At 37.3% G+C, this 17,870-nt stretch overlaps 1 protein-coding gene across 1 annotated transcript in view; it reads right to left on the bottom strand.

Moving 5' to 3' along the window:
• The window catches only part of LOC103255025 (ELKS/Rab6-interacting/CAST family member 1), a gene marked incomplete at its 3' end in the record, with an annotated part of 346,229 nt that overhangs the window by 172,302 nt on the left and 156,057 nt on the right, over positions 1-17,870 (bottom strand). Inside the window, exon 12 of the mRNA XM_021709939.1 lies at positions 5,069-5,204. Coding sequence (XP_021565614.1) covers positions 5,069-5,204 — 136 coding nt within the window. The remainder of the gene's footprint in view (positions 1-5,068; positions 5,205-17,870) is intronic.

Here is a 17,870-nt window from a genome sequence, read left to right as displayed (position 1 = left end):
TCACATTGATACCCAAGCCAGGTAAAGATCCAACAAAGAAAGAGAACTACAGGCCAATATCTTTGATGAACATAGATGCTAAAATTCTCAATCCTAGCAAACCGGATTCAGCAACACATCTCAAAAATCATCCATCATGACAAAGTAGGCTTCATTCCTGGGATGCAAGGCTGGTTCAACATTCATAAAAACATAAATGTAATTAAATATATCAATAGATGTCAAAACAAAAACCACATGATTATATCAATCTTCTCAGACCTAGAAAAAAAAACACAGGAATTCATATGGAAACACAAATGTCCAAGAATAGCCAGAACACTCCTCAGCAAAAAAAACAAAGCAGGTGGTATCACATTACCAGACTTCAAACTTTACTATAAAGCTAAAATAAAGCAGAAAGAGCTTTTGATAAAATCCAGCACCGCATCTTGATAAAAACCCTTGAACATCTAGGCATACGGGGAACATACCTCAAAATAGTAAAAGCCATCTATGAGAAACCCACAGCCAGCATACTCTTAAATGGACAAAAATTGGAACCATTTCCCCTGAAAACTGGTACAAGACAAGGATGCCCACTCTCACCCCTCCTGTTCAACATAGTATTGGAAGTCCTGGCTCGAGCAATCAGAGAAGAGGAGGCAATCAGAGGTATCCAAATAGGAAAAGAGAAAGTCAAGTTAATCTCTCTTTGCAGATGATATAATTGTGTACCTTGAAAACCCAAGAGAATCTGTCAAAAACCTCCTTACACTGATAAAGGCCTTTGGCAAAGTCTCAGGATACAAAATGAATGTACAAAAGACAATCGCATTTCTCTACATCAATAATAAACAAACAGAAACCCAAATAAAAAACACAATTCCATTCACAATAGCCACAAAAAAAATGAAATACCTTGGCATCTTCCTAACCAGAGACGTGAAAGACCTTTACAATGAAAACTACAAAACACTGCTCAAAGAAATCAAAGATGACACAAATAAGTGGAAAAATATCCCATGCTCATGGATTGGAAGAATCAACATTGTGAAGATGTCCATCCTACCTAAGGCAATCTACAAATTCAATGCAATACCCATCAAATTATCACCAACATTCTTCTCAGACCTAGAAAAAACAACACAGGAATTCATATGGAAACACAAACGTCCAAGAATAGCCAGAACACTCCTCAGCAAAAAAAACAAAGCAGGTGGTATCACATTACCAGACTTCAAACTTTACTATAAAGCTATAATCATCAAAACAGCTTGGTATTCGTATAGGAACAGGCGTATAGATCAATGGAATAGAATTGAGATTCCAGAAGCAAACCTCAATTTCTTAACCAACTCATCTATGACAAAGCCTCCACCACCTACCACTGAGGAGAGGAGAACCTATTTAGTAAATTGTGCTGGGAAAACTGGCTGTCCACATGCAGAAGATTGAAACAGGACTCTTATCTATCCCCATACACAAAGGTTAACTCCAAATGGATCAGAGACCTAAATGTAAAACCTCAAACCATAAGAACCTTAGAAAATGAAGGAAATACCCTCATGGAAATCGGAACTGGCATCCAATACCTGAAAAAAGCCTGAAACCCACAGGTCATAAGACAGAAGATAGACAAGTGGGACCTCATTAAACTGACAAGCTTCTGCAAAGCCAAAGAAACCATCAAAAGAGCAGGGAGACAGCCTACAGACTGGGAAAAAGTATTTGCCAACACCAGGTCTGACAAAGGTTTAACATCCTGGATTTACAAGGAACTCAAACGTGCTAAAAAGAAAAAAACAAACAACCCCATTATAAAATGGGCAAACGATATGAACAGACACTTCACAAAGGAAGACATCTGAGCAGCCAACAGACACATGAAGAAATGTTCATTTGCATCATCAGGGAGATGCAAATCAAAACCACACTGAGATACCACCTAACTCCAGTCAGAATGGCAATTATCAACAACTAAAAGAAATAACATTTGCTGGAGAGGGTGGGGCGAAAAGGGAACACTTCTACATTGTTGGTGGGAGTGTAAACTAGTGCAACCTCTGTGGAAATCAGTGTGGCGATTCCTAAGAGCTCTAAATATCAACCTCCCATATGACCCTGCAATCCCCCTACTGGGAATATATCCTGAAGAACTCAAATCACTCTATAAAAAAGATACCTGCACACGTATGTTTATCGCAGCATTGTTCACAACAGGAAGAACCTGGAAGCAACCAAGCTGTCCATCAAAAGAGGACTGGATTTTTAAAAATGTGGTATATATACACGATGGAATACTACGAAGCCATAAAAAAGAACAAAATCATGAAATTCGCAGCAACCTGGATGGAACTAGAGTCTGTAATACTGAGTGACCTCTCACAGAAACAAAGATCCGCGTATCACATGTTCTCACTCATGGACCTTGAACATCCAATGTAATACTATAAGAAAATGACTGAGAGTACTGGGAAACTATGTGGGGGGAGGGAGATGGGATTAATAGTAGCAAATATCTGTCTGGGCATGGGGCAACACCTCTTATCAACAGGGTGCCTGAATGAAACGTAATTGTATACCTAACCCTTAACTGTACCCCACAACATCATAATAAAAAATATTGATTAAAAAAAAAAAAAAAAGAAATGAAAATTCTTGTGCCTAACCCCAAACTTACTAAACTAAAACCCAGGGACAAGAACCAGCAATCTATTTGTTAAAAGTTCTCCGTGTGACTACACTGCACCCTAAAGCTTGAGAACCACTGGTTTAGGTTTATCTTGCACATTTCCTGCTCTAACCTGGAATCATCCATTTCCCCAAGAATCCCTAGCTTTTTTAGTGATGAATCATATTCCAGGGATACTCATTACCACTGATTTGCCATTTGGAACAGCATAATTAAGAAATAAGCTTAAATAACTGAGTAGTTAGCAAAAGAACTGAGACAGAGTCTAAGTATACTAATTTGTAGTCTAGTACTCTTTTTACCATATTTGAATGAATTATATCCATGTGTAAGTTGCACATGGCTATCCGCTATCATTTTTCATAACACTGATATCTATAATTTGCTGAGACAACTTGAGAAGTCAGTCATCCACTCTAAATTAGTTTTCTCTATATGTAAAATATAAATAAATAATATAATCTTTCTTATTTATCTCTCAGCTTATATTAACAGGAAATACAAGATTACATATGAAACACTTCTGGTGTTATAACAACTGACAGAAGATTGGAAGAGTACCTTTGGTTTACATAGACAGACTGGTAATAGAAAACATACTAAATGCGTGGGAGGGAAGCAGAAGACAAAGGAAACAGTGAAGGAGCTAACATGAAGACAGGCTTGCCTTATCATAAAATAAATATTTACTATAATTAAAAAACAATGTGGTCATAGTTTAAGAAGAGAGATTAAACTGAAATCTTAGAAACACAGTAATTATTAATCAATTTCATAAAACATAAAGATGCCAATTCAAAGCAATGAAATAATTTCCTATTAACATTCCAGTAAAGTTGTTAGCTATAAAGAAAATATATTCCCATCACACAAAATACTTTTAAATGAATTAAATTTAAAAATAAAGGTAAAAATATGAAAGTACAAAACAACTTAAAAATATTTATGGGTAAATGTATACTCTCAAAATGGGGATAAACTAAGCAAACAAAATCAATGGGGAAAAAGCAAAACATAAAGACAGATTTGAATTACATTAACAAAAAACTGAAAATTCAAGACATGAAAAAACACTCAAAGTTACTGGTATTCAGAGAAATATAAACTAAAACAAAAATGAGATATTTTCTACTCATCAGATTTGCATTTTTTTAAAGAGGAGGAAGAACATGAAGATGAGAAAATGCCAATATTAACTGTTATTACCAGGAGTGAGGGAAAATTGGTATGCTGTTTTCAAAAGTGTATGCATTTGAGGAAATTTATATGTTTTATCTAAGGAGTATAATCATAAAAGTTATATAAAAGAGGAATTTAAAAAAGAAGCAAAAGGTAGAGTCATGTCTTAAATGAATCTGTTTTAAAGCCTAAAAATGGCATCTAGATAATAACTCCTCCAAATTTCTCCAGTAAAGATTGTATACATGCAATCATACCCAATTACAAATTGTAATGAGAGAAAAACATTCTGGCAGAGGCTTAGCTGTCTTAGCATATGTTTCAGGAGATTCCAGTAAGTTTATGGTATTCTTTTCTGAAATCTTAATCTTCATTCTGAAACACTACAGTCAAGACTAAGGGAACTTCCTCCAAATCTAGGAAGTCACAGATAAAATCATGGCTGAGCAATTTAGAGAGCTGTGTGCATTTATGTAAGTAATACATGTCTCTGAGTTTATTTCCTCATCTGCCAAATGTGTACATACCACGTGCTCCACTGGGTTACTGTGAAGGTTGGGGGAAAAAATGAACAACTAGGGCTTACATTCAAATACCGGGGATCTAACTGGCACATTTACAATATGGTAGCTGCTACTACTGTTATTGAGCATTGTTTAATGTGCTCATAATTATGTTTACACATCAATTATCACTCCACTTAAGTTAAAAAAAATGTATTTATATGTTCTGCATGACCGTAAAATATTCTACATTGAATTTTTAAAAGGAAGAAAGAAATATAAAAGGAGGAAATAAATGTAGAAAGAAAAGAGAAAGAAAGATTGGAAAAAAGAAAGCTAGTTACACAGACATTAAACCAAGATTAGCAAGACATTTTAGCGAGTAGAACTGGCAAACAGTTACACTGACAACCCTGAAGCTTCATATAAACCACTCATTAACTGTCATTGAACTTACCAATTAAGTGTGACCAACTTGAAGCAAGATGAACTTTCTCCTATGCTGAGGTGTCCTCAATAAAGCTGTGGAATAAAACTTGCAGGTTTTCTATTTAAAGCCATTCCTTTATTGCTAAACAGTTGGTCTGAGAGGAAGGCAGCAAGCAGGGTTAGAAAGAGAAAAAAGAGGAGGATAAAAATGAAGAGAAAAACAACATGCGATTGTGGCCAAATCTCTTCCCCCAATCCTTTCAGACTCTCCTCGCATTCTAACCTGTAGCTGCTGAGAGCTGTCGTTGAGATTGTCCTCCCTTCGCCGAGCCTCCTCTAGCATCTGTGCACTCTTCTTTTTCTCCACCTGTTCCTTGTGCTTCAGATTTGCTACCTTCTTATTCTGGTCTTTCACTTGCCTAATGATAGGAGGGGGAAAAAAAAAAATCAAGCTTTGCATATGTATGAATGAATAAAAAAGAATGTGTTTATTTACAGACTTAGATCAGTGGCACCAAGGAACAGCTAAAAACCATGAAAGAATCCCTGCTGCAAATTTTTTTCAACAATTGCAAAATTTGTCCTATCAACTGTAGCAAATTATTTACAAAAATAAAATAGTTTTCATCTATAGAATGTGTACTTTGAAAAACAACGAAGTCATAAAACCAAAAAAAAAAGGCATGGGATAATCTGAAATGACAAAAAAGAAACTAAGTCAGAGATTTATGCTGGAAATATGGAAGCAGCTTCCTGACATCAATGTACTGAAATATTAGAATGGCTGATCAAGAAAAGTTGGGTAATACAATTCTAATTTTGCCATTATTAAGTATTTCCAACATCCACAAATATAGCTTTAAAATAATTATAAAAATAATATAAAAATCTAGAAACCCAGCATAAGAAATAGAGCATTATATCTACAACTGAAACTTCCTATATGCCTCTCTCTATCCTATTCCACAGCCTACCAGTCATTGTTAAACATAACCTACATCTTAAAACATATGTTTAAAACCCACTTGCAATTATTATAGTTTTGATATAAATATATGTATATAATATCCTTCATTCAATGCTGCCAGGCATTTCTGCTATAACTGTGCAAGAGTTTCTCCAAGGTATAGGCCTAAAAAGGGAATTGCTGGGACACACAGTAGATACACCCTATTTTCCAAGAAGTTATATGAATGTGTACTCTGACTAATGGAGCATAACAGTGTTCATTACACTCCTTTACATCCACTAATAGTTGGTAATACCTGACTTTCTAAATTCTGCCAATCTGGTAAATATAAAATGGCATCTCATTATAGTTTTAAAATGCATGCTCCTGACTACATAGACCTTTCATATGGTATTTGGTCATTCCTATTTCCACTTCTGTGAAATAGTTATTCATGGCTCTTGCCCAGTTTTAAAAATAGGGTATTGTTTTCTTACTGACTTATAGGTATTCTTTGTATATTATGGACAAAAATACTTTATCATATAAATATTTTCTTCCAATCTATAAATTATGTCTTTGATTGCTTTGTGGTATCTTTCATTTATAAAATTTTATTTTATTTGAGTTGGAGTCTCTGTCACCCAGGCTGGAGTGCAGCATACTCACAGCCACTCCAGCATCGACCTGCTGGGCTCCGATGATCCTACTACAGGCACGAGTAATCATGCTTGGCTAATCTTTTGTTTATTTATTTATTTACTGTAGAGACGAAATCTTGCCAAGTTGCTTAGGCAATCCATTTGCCTTGGCCTCCCAAAGTGCTGGGATTACAGGCTGAACCACCAAGCCTGGCCTATAGGATTTTAAATTACTTCAAATGTACCAACCTTCTCCTGAGGCCAAGGTGAGTGGAGTGCCTGAGCCCACGGGTTCGAGACCTGTCTGGGCAACTTGGCGAGACCTCATCTCTACAATAAATCAAAAACTAGCCAGTAGCGCGTGGTAGCACGTTCCTGTAGTGCCAGCTACTTGGAAGGCTGAGGCGGAAGGATTGCTGGAGCCCCAGCAGGTCAAGGCTGCGGTGGCCGGGAGCAGCCATTGCACTCCAGTCTGGACGACAGAGTGAGACTCCAACTAAAAAAAAAAAAAAAATGTTATATGGGCCAGGTGCAGTGGCTCAAGCCTGTAATCCCAGCACTTTGGGAAGTTGAGATTGAGGAGACTGCCTGAGCCCATAGGTTCGAGAATAGCCTGGGCAACTTAGCGAGACCTCAGCTCTATAATAAATCAAAAAATTAGCTGGGCATGGTAGAGCATGCCTGTAGTTTCAGTTACTTGGAAGGCTGAGGCAGAAGGATTGTCTGAGCCCAGCAGGTTGACACCGGGGTGACAGTTAAGTGTGCCACTGCACTCCAGCCTGGGCAATAGAGTGAGATTCCAACTCAAAAAAAAAAAAAAAAAGTTATATCAATAGTATAGGCTGTAGAAGAAGAAAAAGTAAAAGTATAGACTGTTTACTGTGATTGAAGTTTAGTTATTATAAAGTTAAAACAGACTGTTATTACTATAAGATATTTTATGTAACTAGGGTGACCACAAAGAAAAACAATTCATAGTAATAATTAAAAATACAGAGAAGTCAGATCACTTGAAATTAGCCAGTTGTAAAAACAAAAAGAAAAAGTAACAAAAGCATACCGCTACCAAAAAAAATCATCAAATTACAAATGAAGACAGCAAGAGAAAAAGGAAGATACAAAGACTCTACAAAGCAGTCAGAAAACAAGAGGACCTTATCTGTGGATAATTACTTTAAATATAAATGGATTAAATTCTCCAACCTAAAGACAGAAATTTTTTAAAAAGGTCCAACAATGTGTTGCCTACAAGAGACTCACTTTAGCTGTAAGGACATACATCGGTTGACGGTAAAAGAACAGTAAAAGATAGTTCATGCAAATGGTAACCAAAAAAGAATAGGAGTGGCCTTACATGTAAGATACAATAGACTTTCAGTCAAAATCTGTCATAAGAGATCAAGCATGGTGGCTCACATCTATAATTCCAGCACATGGGAGGCCAAGGCAGGAGGATGGCATGAGCCTAGAAATTTGAGACCAGCCTGAGCAACATAGCAAGACCTGTGGCTAAAAATAAAACTTAAAAACTAACCAGGCGTGATGGCACACACTTGTAGTTCTAGATATTCAGGAGAATGATGCAAGAAGATCGCTTGTACCCAAGAGTTTGAGGCTGCAGTGAGCTATAATTGTGACACTACACTCCAGACTTGGCAGCAGAGACCCTGTTTTCCAAAACAAAAAAGTGTGTGTGTGCATGTGTGTGTGTCACAAGAGACAAAGAAGGATACTATACAGTGATAAATGGGTCAATTCATCAAGTGAATATAACAACTGTAAATAGCATGAGAAAAACTGAAAATTTCACAAATATGTTCAAATTAAATAATATACTCTTGAAAAACCAATGGGTCAAAGAAGGAATCAAAAGGAAATCAAAAAGCACCTAAGACAAATGAAAATGGAATCAAAGCATATTAAAAATTACAGGATGCAGGAAAAGCAGTTCTAAATGAAGAGTTTATGGCAATAAACACCTAAATTATAAAATCAAAAGATCTCAAGTAAACAGCCTAATTTATACCTCAAGGAACTAAGGAAAACACTACCACTAAACCCAAAGTTAGGGGGAAAGGAAATAATAAAGAGCAAAATAGATAAAACAGAGACAACTAGCCGGGTTCAGTGGCTCAGCCTGTAATCCCGCGCCTTTGGGAGGCTGGGGTGAGTGGATTGCCTGAGCCCACGGGTTCGAGACCCGCCTGGGCAGCGAGACCTCATCTCTACAATAAATCAAAAAGTCAGCCGGGCGTGGTAGCGCACGCCTGTAATTCCGGCTACTCAGAAGGCTGAGGCGGAAGCATCGCTGGAGCCCAGCAGGTCGAGGCTGTGGTGGCCGGGAGCGGCTACTGCACTCCAGTCTGGGCGACAGGGTGAGACTCCAACTCAAAAAAAAAAACAAAAAACAAAAAACAGAGACAACTGAAAAGATCAACAAAACTAAGAGTTGATTTTTTAAAAAGTTAGCAAAATTGACAAGCCTTTGGCTAGACAAGCCATGGAAAAAAAGAAGGAGAATTCAATTAAATAAAATCAGAAATGAAAGAGAAGGTATTACAACTGATAGCAAAAGAATACAAAGGGATTATGAAAAATCATACACAAGCAACTTGCATCAGCTAGAAGAAATGAATAAATTTCAAGAAACATACAACCTAACAAGAATGAATCACAAAAAATAAAATGTAGAGATAGTAACCAATGAACAGACCAATAACAAATAAAACGAGCCGGGCTCGGTGGCTCAGCCTGTAATCCCGCACTTTGGGAGGCTGAGGTGAGTGGATTGCCTGAGCCTGGGGGTTCGAGACCCACCTGGGCAACTTGGTGAGACCTCATCTCTACAATAAATCAAAAATTAACTGGGGGTGGTAGTGCACGCCTGTAGTTCCAGCTACTTGGAAGGCTGAGGTAGAAAGATCTCCGGAGTCCAGCAGGTTAAGGTTGCAGTGGCCGCTCCTGGCCACTGCACTCCAGTCTGGGCAACAGAGTGAGACTCCAACTCAAAAAACCAAAAAACAAACAAATAAAACAAGACTGAAGCAGTCATCAAAACCTCCTGACAAAGAAGCTCAGGACCAGATTCATGGATGAATTCTACCACACATTTAAAGAAGAACTAATACTAATCCTTCTGAAACTCTTCCAATAAACTGAAGAAGGAACACTTCCAAATTCATTTTAAGAGGTCAGTATTGCCCTCATACCAAAGCCACATAAAGGAGACTGCAAGAAAAGAAGAATTACAGTCCAACATCTCTGATGAGACTAGATGTGAACCCCCCACCCCAAAATACTAGGAAACTGAATTCAACAGCACATTAAAAGGATAATTCACTATATCAAGTGAGATTTATCCATGGAAGGCAAGCATGGTTCAACAAATGCAAATGAACAAACATGATACACCCCATTAACAGTATTAAGGATGAAAACCATATGATCATCTGAATAGATGTAGAAAAAGTATTTGACAAAATTAAGTATCCTTTCATGATTAAAAATTCTATACCTAACATTTATTTATTTAAATCAATTTAATGTACTGAATTACATAGGTATAGAAGGAAAGCACCTGAAGACAACAAAGGCCACATATGACTTGCCCAAAGCTGATATACCCAATGGTAAAAAACAAAGTTTTTCCTCCTAAGATCAGGAACAAGACAACGGTACCCGCTGTCAACATTTCTATTCGAAAAAATACTGGAAGTCCTAGCTAATTAGTCAAGAAAAAGAAATAATAAAAGACATACAAATCAGAGGAGTTAAATTGTCTCTGGTTCCAGACGACATGATTTCATACACAGAAAACCCTATGGACTGCACACAGACACACAAAAACTATTAAAGCTAATACAATTCAGTAAAGTTGCAGAATATAAAATCAATATGCAAAAATTATTATTATTTTTTGAGTCAAAGTCTCACTTTGTCATGTATACTGGAGTGCAGTGACATGATCATGGCTCACCATAGCCTCTAACTCCTGGGTTCAAGCAAATCCTACTTCTTAAGTCTCTAAAGAAACTGGGACTAGAGGCACATACCACCATGCCTGGCTAATTTTTTTAAAATTTTTTCGTAGAGATGAGGTCACACTACGTTGCCCAGGCTGGTCTCAAATTCCTGGGCTCAAGCAATTTTTTCTCCATGGCCTCCCAAGGTGCTAAGATTATAGGCATGAGCCACCATGCCCAGCCAGAGTTTCTATACACACGTATAATAAACTAACAAAAAAGAAATTTTAAAAGTTCATTTACAATAGTATCAAAAAGCATAAATACTGAGGAAAAAATTTAAGCAAGGAGGTGAAAGATCTATACACTAAAAACTATAAGACCAAGAAATTGAAAAAAATATCAACAAATAGAAAGAAAATCTAAGTTCATGTACTGGAACAATTAACATTATAAAAAGGTCTACATTGCCCAAAGTGACCTACAGATTCAATGCAATCCATATAAAAATACCAACAGCAGTTTACACAGAAATAGAAAATATAACCCTAAAGTTCACATGGAACCATAAGAGACCCTGAATTGCCAATCTTGGGTAAGAAGAATAAAGCTGAAGGCATCTCACTTCCTGATTTCAACCTGTATTACAAATCTGTAGTAATCAAAGCACTATGGTACTAGCATAAAAACAGACATATATACCAATGGAACAGAGCAAAAGGCCCAGAAATACATCTATGCATTTACAGTCAATCAATCTTGGTAAAGGTACCAACAACATGGATTGGGGAAAGGATAATCTCTTTAATAAATGGTGTTGGGGAAACTGGAAAAGAAGAACAAACAGAAGAATAAACTGGACCCTTATCTCACACCACATACAAAAAAAAAAACCTCAAAATGCACTAGCGTTCAACTTAAGACCTGAAACTGTAAAACTACAAGAAGAGAAAAGCTTCCTGACATTGGTCTGGACAATGTTTTCATGGACACGAACCCAAAAACACAGGCAACAAAAGAAAAACTAGTCAAATAGGACTGCATCAAACTAAAAAGCTTCTGCACAGTAAAGCAAACAATCAACAGACTGAAAAGACAAACTATAGAATAGGAGAAAATATCTGTAAAACATACACCTGATAACAAATTAAAATCCAAAATATAGTAAGGAACTCAAAGCAAGAGCAAGAAAACAACGCAATTTATAAAGTGGGCAAAGTACCTGAACAGGCATTTCTCAAAAGAAGACATATAATTACTAACAGGCATATACACAAAAAAAATGTTCAGGCAACCCCTTCGGTTCCTCTCCCGTTGTGGGAGCTTTTCTGTCCTCTCAATAAATCCAGCTTTCTAAAAAGAAAAAAGAAAATTTGTTCAACAGGATAAGGGAGAACTAAATATGAAAATATGCTCACCATCACAGGGAAATGCAAATTAAGACCACAATGAGACAACACCTCATATCTGTTAGACTGGCTATTATAAAAAAGACAAAAGATAACAATCCTGGTACGCTATTGGTGGAAATGTAAACTGGCACGGCCATTACGGAAAATAGTATGAGGGTTTCTCAAAATATTAAAAACAGAACCACCATATGACTCAGCCAATGCCAATTCTGGCATCTATCCAACAGAACCGAAATAAAGGTATCTGCACTTCCATGTTCACTGCAGTGTTATTCACAACAGCCAAGATATGAAAACAACTTAAGTGTTTGTCAATGGAATACTTTTCAGCCAAAAAAAAAGGGGGAATTCTGCCATTTGTGACAACATGGATGAACCTAAAACAATCAAACTGATAGAACTCACAGAGATTAGGTTGGTAGTTAACGGGGAAGGAGGGTAGGGGAAGAAGGAGGAAGACAGTCAAAGGGCACAGACCTTCAGTGACAAGATAAGTAAGTTCTAGGGATCTAAGTATAGCATGGTGACTATAATTAATAATAATGTACTGTATGCTTGAAATCTGCTAAGAAAACAGATCTTAAGTTTTCTAACGACATTCACAAAAGTGGTGACTATGAGAAGTGACTGATGTGTTAATTAGCTTGATTGTGCTAACCATTCACAATATACAGGTATATCAAATCATGTTGTACACCTTAAATATACACAATATACACAATTTTATTTATCAAATATATCTCAATAAAGTGGAGGAAAATTACTCAAAAATGAAATGGCAACTCAGTACCATAAATGGCAAGGAAAAAATAATTCTCCAATAGAAATGCACACTAATAAGCCACCCAAAAGTCACATTTCAGATCTTCACTTTTTGCCATCTTGAACATTTTCAGAAGGATTTAGACACAGAAAATATAATAAAACTAGGTACCACTACAATAAAAAGAGAATTAATGTTTATATTTTATTCTCCTCACTCTATAATTTTCCATACTAATATCTCTCATTTTAATAATATGGTATCAATTATATCAACTAATAGAAAAAAAACAAATTGGCATCTTTGCTTTAGGAAAAAAAATGAAGCAAAATCTGTTCTTGTGAATCAAATTACTGCTTCTCAAAATTAAGTTCCTCATAATATTCACTTACTAGATGCAAAAATTTTGTTGTTTTAAGAGAGAAGAAAATTTAAATGATGCATAAATTCCTTTAACATTGCATCTGTGAATTATTCCAGAAGGTACTGGCAACCACTAATGCCTGTAGCAGAAGCCTGGTTATTTGGGACATTATGACACATAGAGAACCTAATTAAAACCACTAGACTATTTTTTGGTTACAAGGCAGATATTACAGACTAAACTTTTGATGCAACCAAAGCCAATTTCATTCCTCAGCACTTTTTATTTAATTATATCTAAGTGTAAGTGATTTTTTTTTTTTTTTTTTGAGTTGGAGTCTCACTCTGTCGCCCAGACTGGAGTGCAGTGGCCGTTCCCGGCCACCGCAGCCTCGACCTGCTGGGCTCCGGCGATCCTTCCACCTTAGCCTTCCAAGTAGCTGGAACTACAGGCACGCGCTACCACGTCCGGGTCATTTTTTATTTATTTTAGAGATGGGGTCTCACCAAGTTGCCCAGGCGGGTCTCGAACTGGTGGGCTCAGGCAATCCACTCACCTCAGCCTCCCAAAGCACTGGGATTACAGGCTGAGCCCCCGAGCCCAGCTAGTGTAAGTGATTTTCAAAAGCCTAACTTTACCCCCAAATCACAGAACCAGGTCATAGTATTCATTCATTGCCCCTGTCCCACCCACCCACCACCTCACTTGTATGTGTGTATTTAAGAAAAAAAGGTCAGTTGGGTGCAGTGGCTCATGCCAGCAATCTCAGCACTTTGGGAGGCGAAGGTGAGAGGATTGCCTGAGCTCAGGGGTTCAAGACCTGCCTGGGCAGCTTGGTGAGGCCCCATCTCTACAATAAATTAAAAAAAAAAAACAGCTGGGCATGGTGGCACATGTCTGTGGCTCCAGCTACTTGGAAGGCTGAAGTAGAAGGATTGCCTGAGCCCAGCAGGTTGAGGCTGCGGTGGCTGTGAGCATGCCACTGCACTCCAGCCTGGGCAACAGAGAGAGACTCTGACTCAAAAGAAAATAAAAAGAAAAAAGTTCATTTTGACTTTCAAAATACAGCAATTCCCCCTTATCTACAGGGAATATGTTTCAAGACCCCCAGTGGATGCCTGAAACCATGGATAGTACCAAATCCTATATGTACTATTTTTTTCCTACACATATTACTTATTATAAAGTTTAATTTCTAAATTAGGCACATCAAGATATTAACGACCATGACTAGTAGTACAGTAGAACATTGTTAACAATATGCCAGCATCACTAATCTTGTATTTTGGAGCCATTATTAAGTAAAATAAGCTTGAACACAAATACTGCAATACTGCAACATGGATCAGATAACCTAGACAGCTACCAAATGACTAATGGGTGAGGTAGCAATGTTGAACAAAGATAAGATTCACATCCTGGGTAGAATGGAATAGGATGGGCAAGATTTCATCAAAATACCCAGACTGGTGTACTACATTAAATTTATAAATTAGTTGGGCATGGTAGCACAGTCCTAGAATTCCAGCTATTCACAAGGTTGAAGCAGGAAGACTGCCTGAGCCCAGGAGTTCAAGAACAGCCTGGGCAACATAAAAAGACTTCTTCTCAAAAAAAAAAAAGCAGGGGGTGGGGGGGTGGACACTGGTTCACACCTGTAACCCCATCACTTTGGGAGGCTGAGGTAGAAGGATCATTTGAGTCCGGGAGTGTGAGACCAACCTAAGCAACAGCAAAACATCATCTCTACAAAAAATAACAAATTAGCCAGGCACTCCAGCCTGGTGAAAGAGTAAGACTCCACTTCAAAAACAAAAAATTCATACAATTTATGAATTACTTCTGGAATTTTCCATTTAATATTTTCAGGCATGGGTTAGTGTGTTTGTATGTTTTTAAAAATGAGATATGGCTATATTTCAAAATAAGGTTGTTACCCATATCAGACTAGATAGAAAGTAGTACAGTATGGCACATTTGAGGTTCTCTTGTTTTTTTGACTTTTTTTTCTATTTTTTTCTATTTATTTTCATATATATTTGTTCTGTTCTATTCTTTGAGATGTTGTCTTGCTCTATTGCTCAGACTGATTCAGTGGTGCAATCACAGCTCACTGTAACCTCGAACTCCTGAGCTCAAGTGATCCTTCTGAGTAACTGGGACTACAGAAACACAACAACATACCTGTTTAAATTATTTTATTTTTTGTAAAGTCTGGGTCTCACTATGTTGCCCAGGCTGGTCTCAAACTCCAGGTCTCCAGCAATCCTCCTGCTTCGGCCTCTCAAAGTGCAGGGAAACAGGCTTGAGCTACTGTACTAAACCCTTTCCATATTTTAAATCTTTCTTTACCTTAGTTTTACAGCTATTACTTATATATTTTCACTTTACAGACTTAAGGATAACTAAATATCAGGATAAAATTTCATCTATGCTAGGCAAAGAAGAAAAGAATAGAAAATTGTGAAAGTATTAAATCAATCTCTCTCCTATTATCTCTTACTCACCCCCAACTTATTGTCTGGTGTGTGTGTGTATGTGTGTTCTAAATTCACAAATTAACTAACACAAATGAAAACTAATAATGACTTTCTTACCTCCTCAATATCCTTTTCAGTACTGTTCCTCTGGGAAGAGATACAAAACAGAATATCATCTAAATATATGCTAAGCTGGGTGCGATGGCTCAAGCCTGTAATCTCAGCACTTTGGGAAGCCAAGACAAGAAGACTGCCTGAGTCCAGGAGTTCAAGACCAGGCTGGGCAACTGGTGAGACCTCGCCTCTACAATAAATCAAAAAATTAGCTGGGCATGGTGGTGTGTGCCTGTAGTCCCAGCTACTTGGAAGGTTGAAGTGGAAGGATTGCCTGAGCCCAGCGGATCGAGGCTGTGGTGGCCATGAGTGTGCCACTACACCCTAGCCTGGGCAACAGAGTGAGACTCCGACTCAAAAAAAAAAAAAAAAAAAATTAATTTAAATAAATAAATAAATAAGTATATGTTAAAAGTGAAAAGGGGCTTTCCTGTATATTTAAAGAACAAATATTCTGAGACATAACAAAATTTGTAAAATGAGGAATTATCTTCTCTTTCCTTATAAATAGATCAATATGTAGCTTGATTTAAATTTGAATTCACAAGAAAATTCAAATGTTAGTGAATTCATGCCATAAGGTACTACCAGAAAGAAAAGAATTCTTAACAGTTTGGTGTAATTTTGTTAAAATGCTCTCAGACTGCTGTATGCCTGCATTAATCTGAATTAAATTCAAAGTGAATGAACCAACCGTGTTGCCCATTGAAAGAGGAATGGATTAAAAAAAATGTGGTACATATACACGATGGAATATTACACAGCCATAAAGAAGAACAAAATTATGAACTTCACAGCAACTTGGATGTACATGTTCACAGACGTCCCTGATATGGAGAACAAATTAACATGTCATAAAATATATTCAGTCAAAGTGGTATGGGAGTTGGAAGGGTCAACAGTTATAGATTTGCCTAAATTTGAGTTTGGAGTTTAAGAGACAGATGCTTAGGACAGTAATAACAAAGTAAACAGGCAGAACATGCTTGGCATAACCTTTCAAAGTGAACCTAGATCTTTTATCATCCTTCAAGCAGGAAGAGCAAAAATTAGAGCAATTCACACATAAATTAATGCACCACATAATGATATTCAGTCAATGACAGGCTGCATCATGGTGGTACTGTAAGATTATATACTACTATATTTTTACTGCAACTTTTCTATGTTTAGGTACACAAACACTTATCACTGTGTTATAATTACCTGCAGAATTCAGTACAGTAACATGCTATACAAGTTTGTAGCCTAGAAGCAATAGGCTATAATCACATATTTTAAGTGTGTGCCATGTATCCTCTGTGTGTAGAAGGTTATGCCATCTAGGTTTGTGTAAGTACACTCTAGGATGTGCACACAATGATGCAACCACATAATGAAGCACTTTTCAGAAAGCATTCCCTTCGTTAAGCAATCGTATGTCTATATATACTGCATACATGTGCACACACACACACAATCTGTCTCTCATTTTACCTTTCCAAAATTAATTCCCCTCTTTCAGGTAATATAAAAATTCAGATGTAAAATATCATAATGCTACCTAAATACCTAATCTTGGCTTAAAAATAAGAATTTCATCCTATGCAGGCACAAAAGATATCCAAGAAACTAAAAATAATATTAGTTTCACTTATTATTTGTCTAATTTAAATGTTTTTCATTATTTCAAAGCTTTTTTTTAAATTTTAGAGTTGTAGGGTGCAAGTGGAGATTTACTACATAAGTAGGCTGTATGCAGGTGAAGTCTGGGCTTCTAGCTGGCCCTCTCTCCATCTGACAGTGGACCAGGTGTGCAAAGTGTTGTCATGTGTCCCCTTCCCTCCTCCCTCCCTCACTCCTCCAGCTATGTCCAGCGTCTACGGCTCTCACTCTTGTGTTAGTGTGACTGCTGTTCAGAGCCTATTTTTGAGTGACAACATGTGGTATTCAGTTCTTGGTTTCTGTGGTAGTTCAGTTAGTATGATGTTCTTCAGTTGCATCCAAGTAGCTGTGAAGGCCATGATTTTGTTCTTCTCTCTGCCTGCATAATACTCCATTGTGTATATGTTCCAAATTTTCTTTCTTTTTTTTTTAGATTCAGAGTTTCACTCTGTTGCCTAAGCTGGAGTGCAGTGGCACACTCACAGTCACCCCAGGGTTGACCCGCTGGGCTCTGGCGACCCTTCCGCCTCAGCCTTCCAAGTAACTGGAACTACAGGTGCGGGCTACCACACCCAGCTAATTTTTTTATATACTGTAGAGATGAGTCCTCACCAAGTTGCCCAGGCTGTTCTCGAACCCCTGGGTTCAGGCAATCCTATCGTCTCGGCCTCTCAAAGTGCTGGGATTACAGGCATGAGCCACTATCACATTTTCTTTACCCTGTCTGCTTTTAATGGGCATCTGGGATGGCTCCAT

The sequence above is a fragment of the Carlito syrichta genome, unplaced genomic scaffold, assembly GCF_000164805.1.
Source record: "Carlito syrichta isolate Samal-C Ts95f unplaced genomic scaffold, Tarsius_syrichta-2.0.1 Scaffold287765, whole genome shotgun sequence".
NCBI classification, from domain to species: Eukaryota; Metazoa; Chordata; class Mammalia; order Primates; family Tarsiidae; genus Carlito; species Carlito syrichta.
Note: the sequence above shows the minus strand (reverse complement) of the source record. Positions and strands in the feature narration are given on the sequence as shown.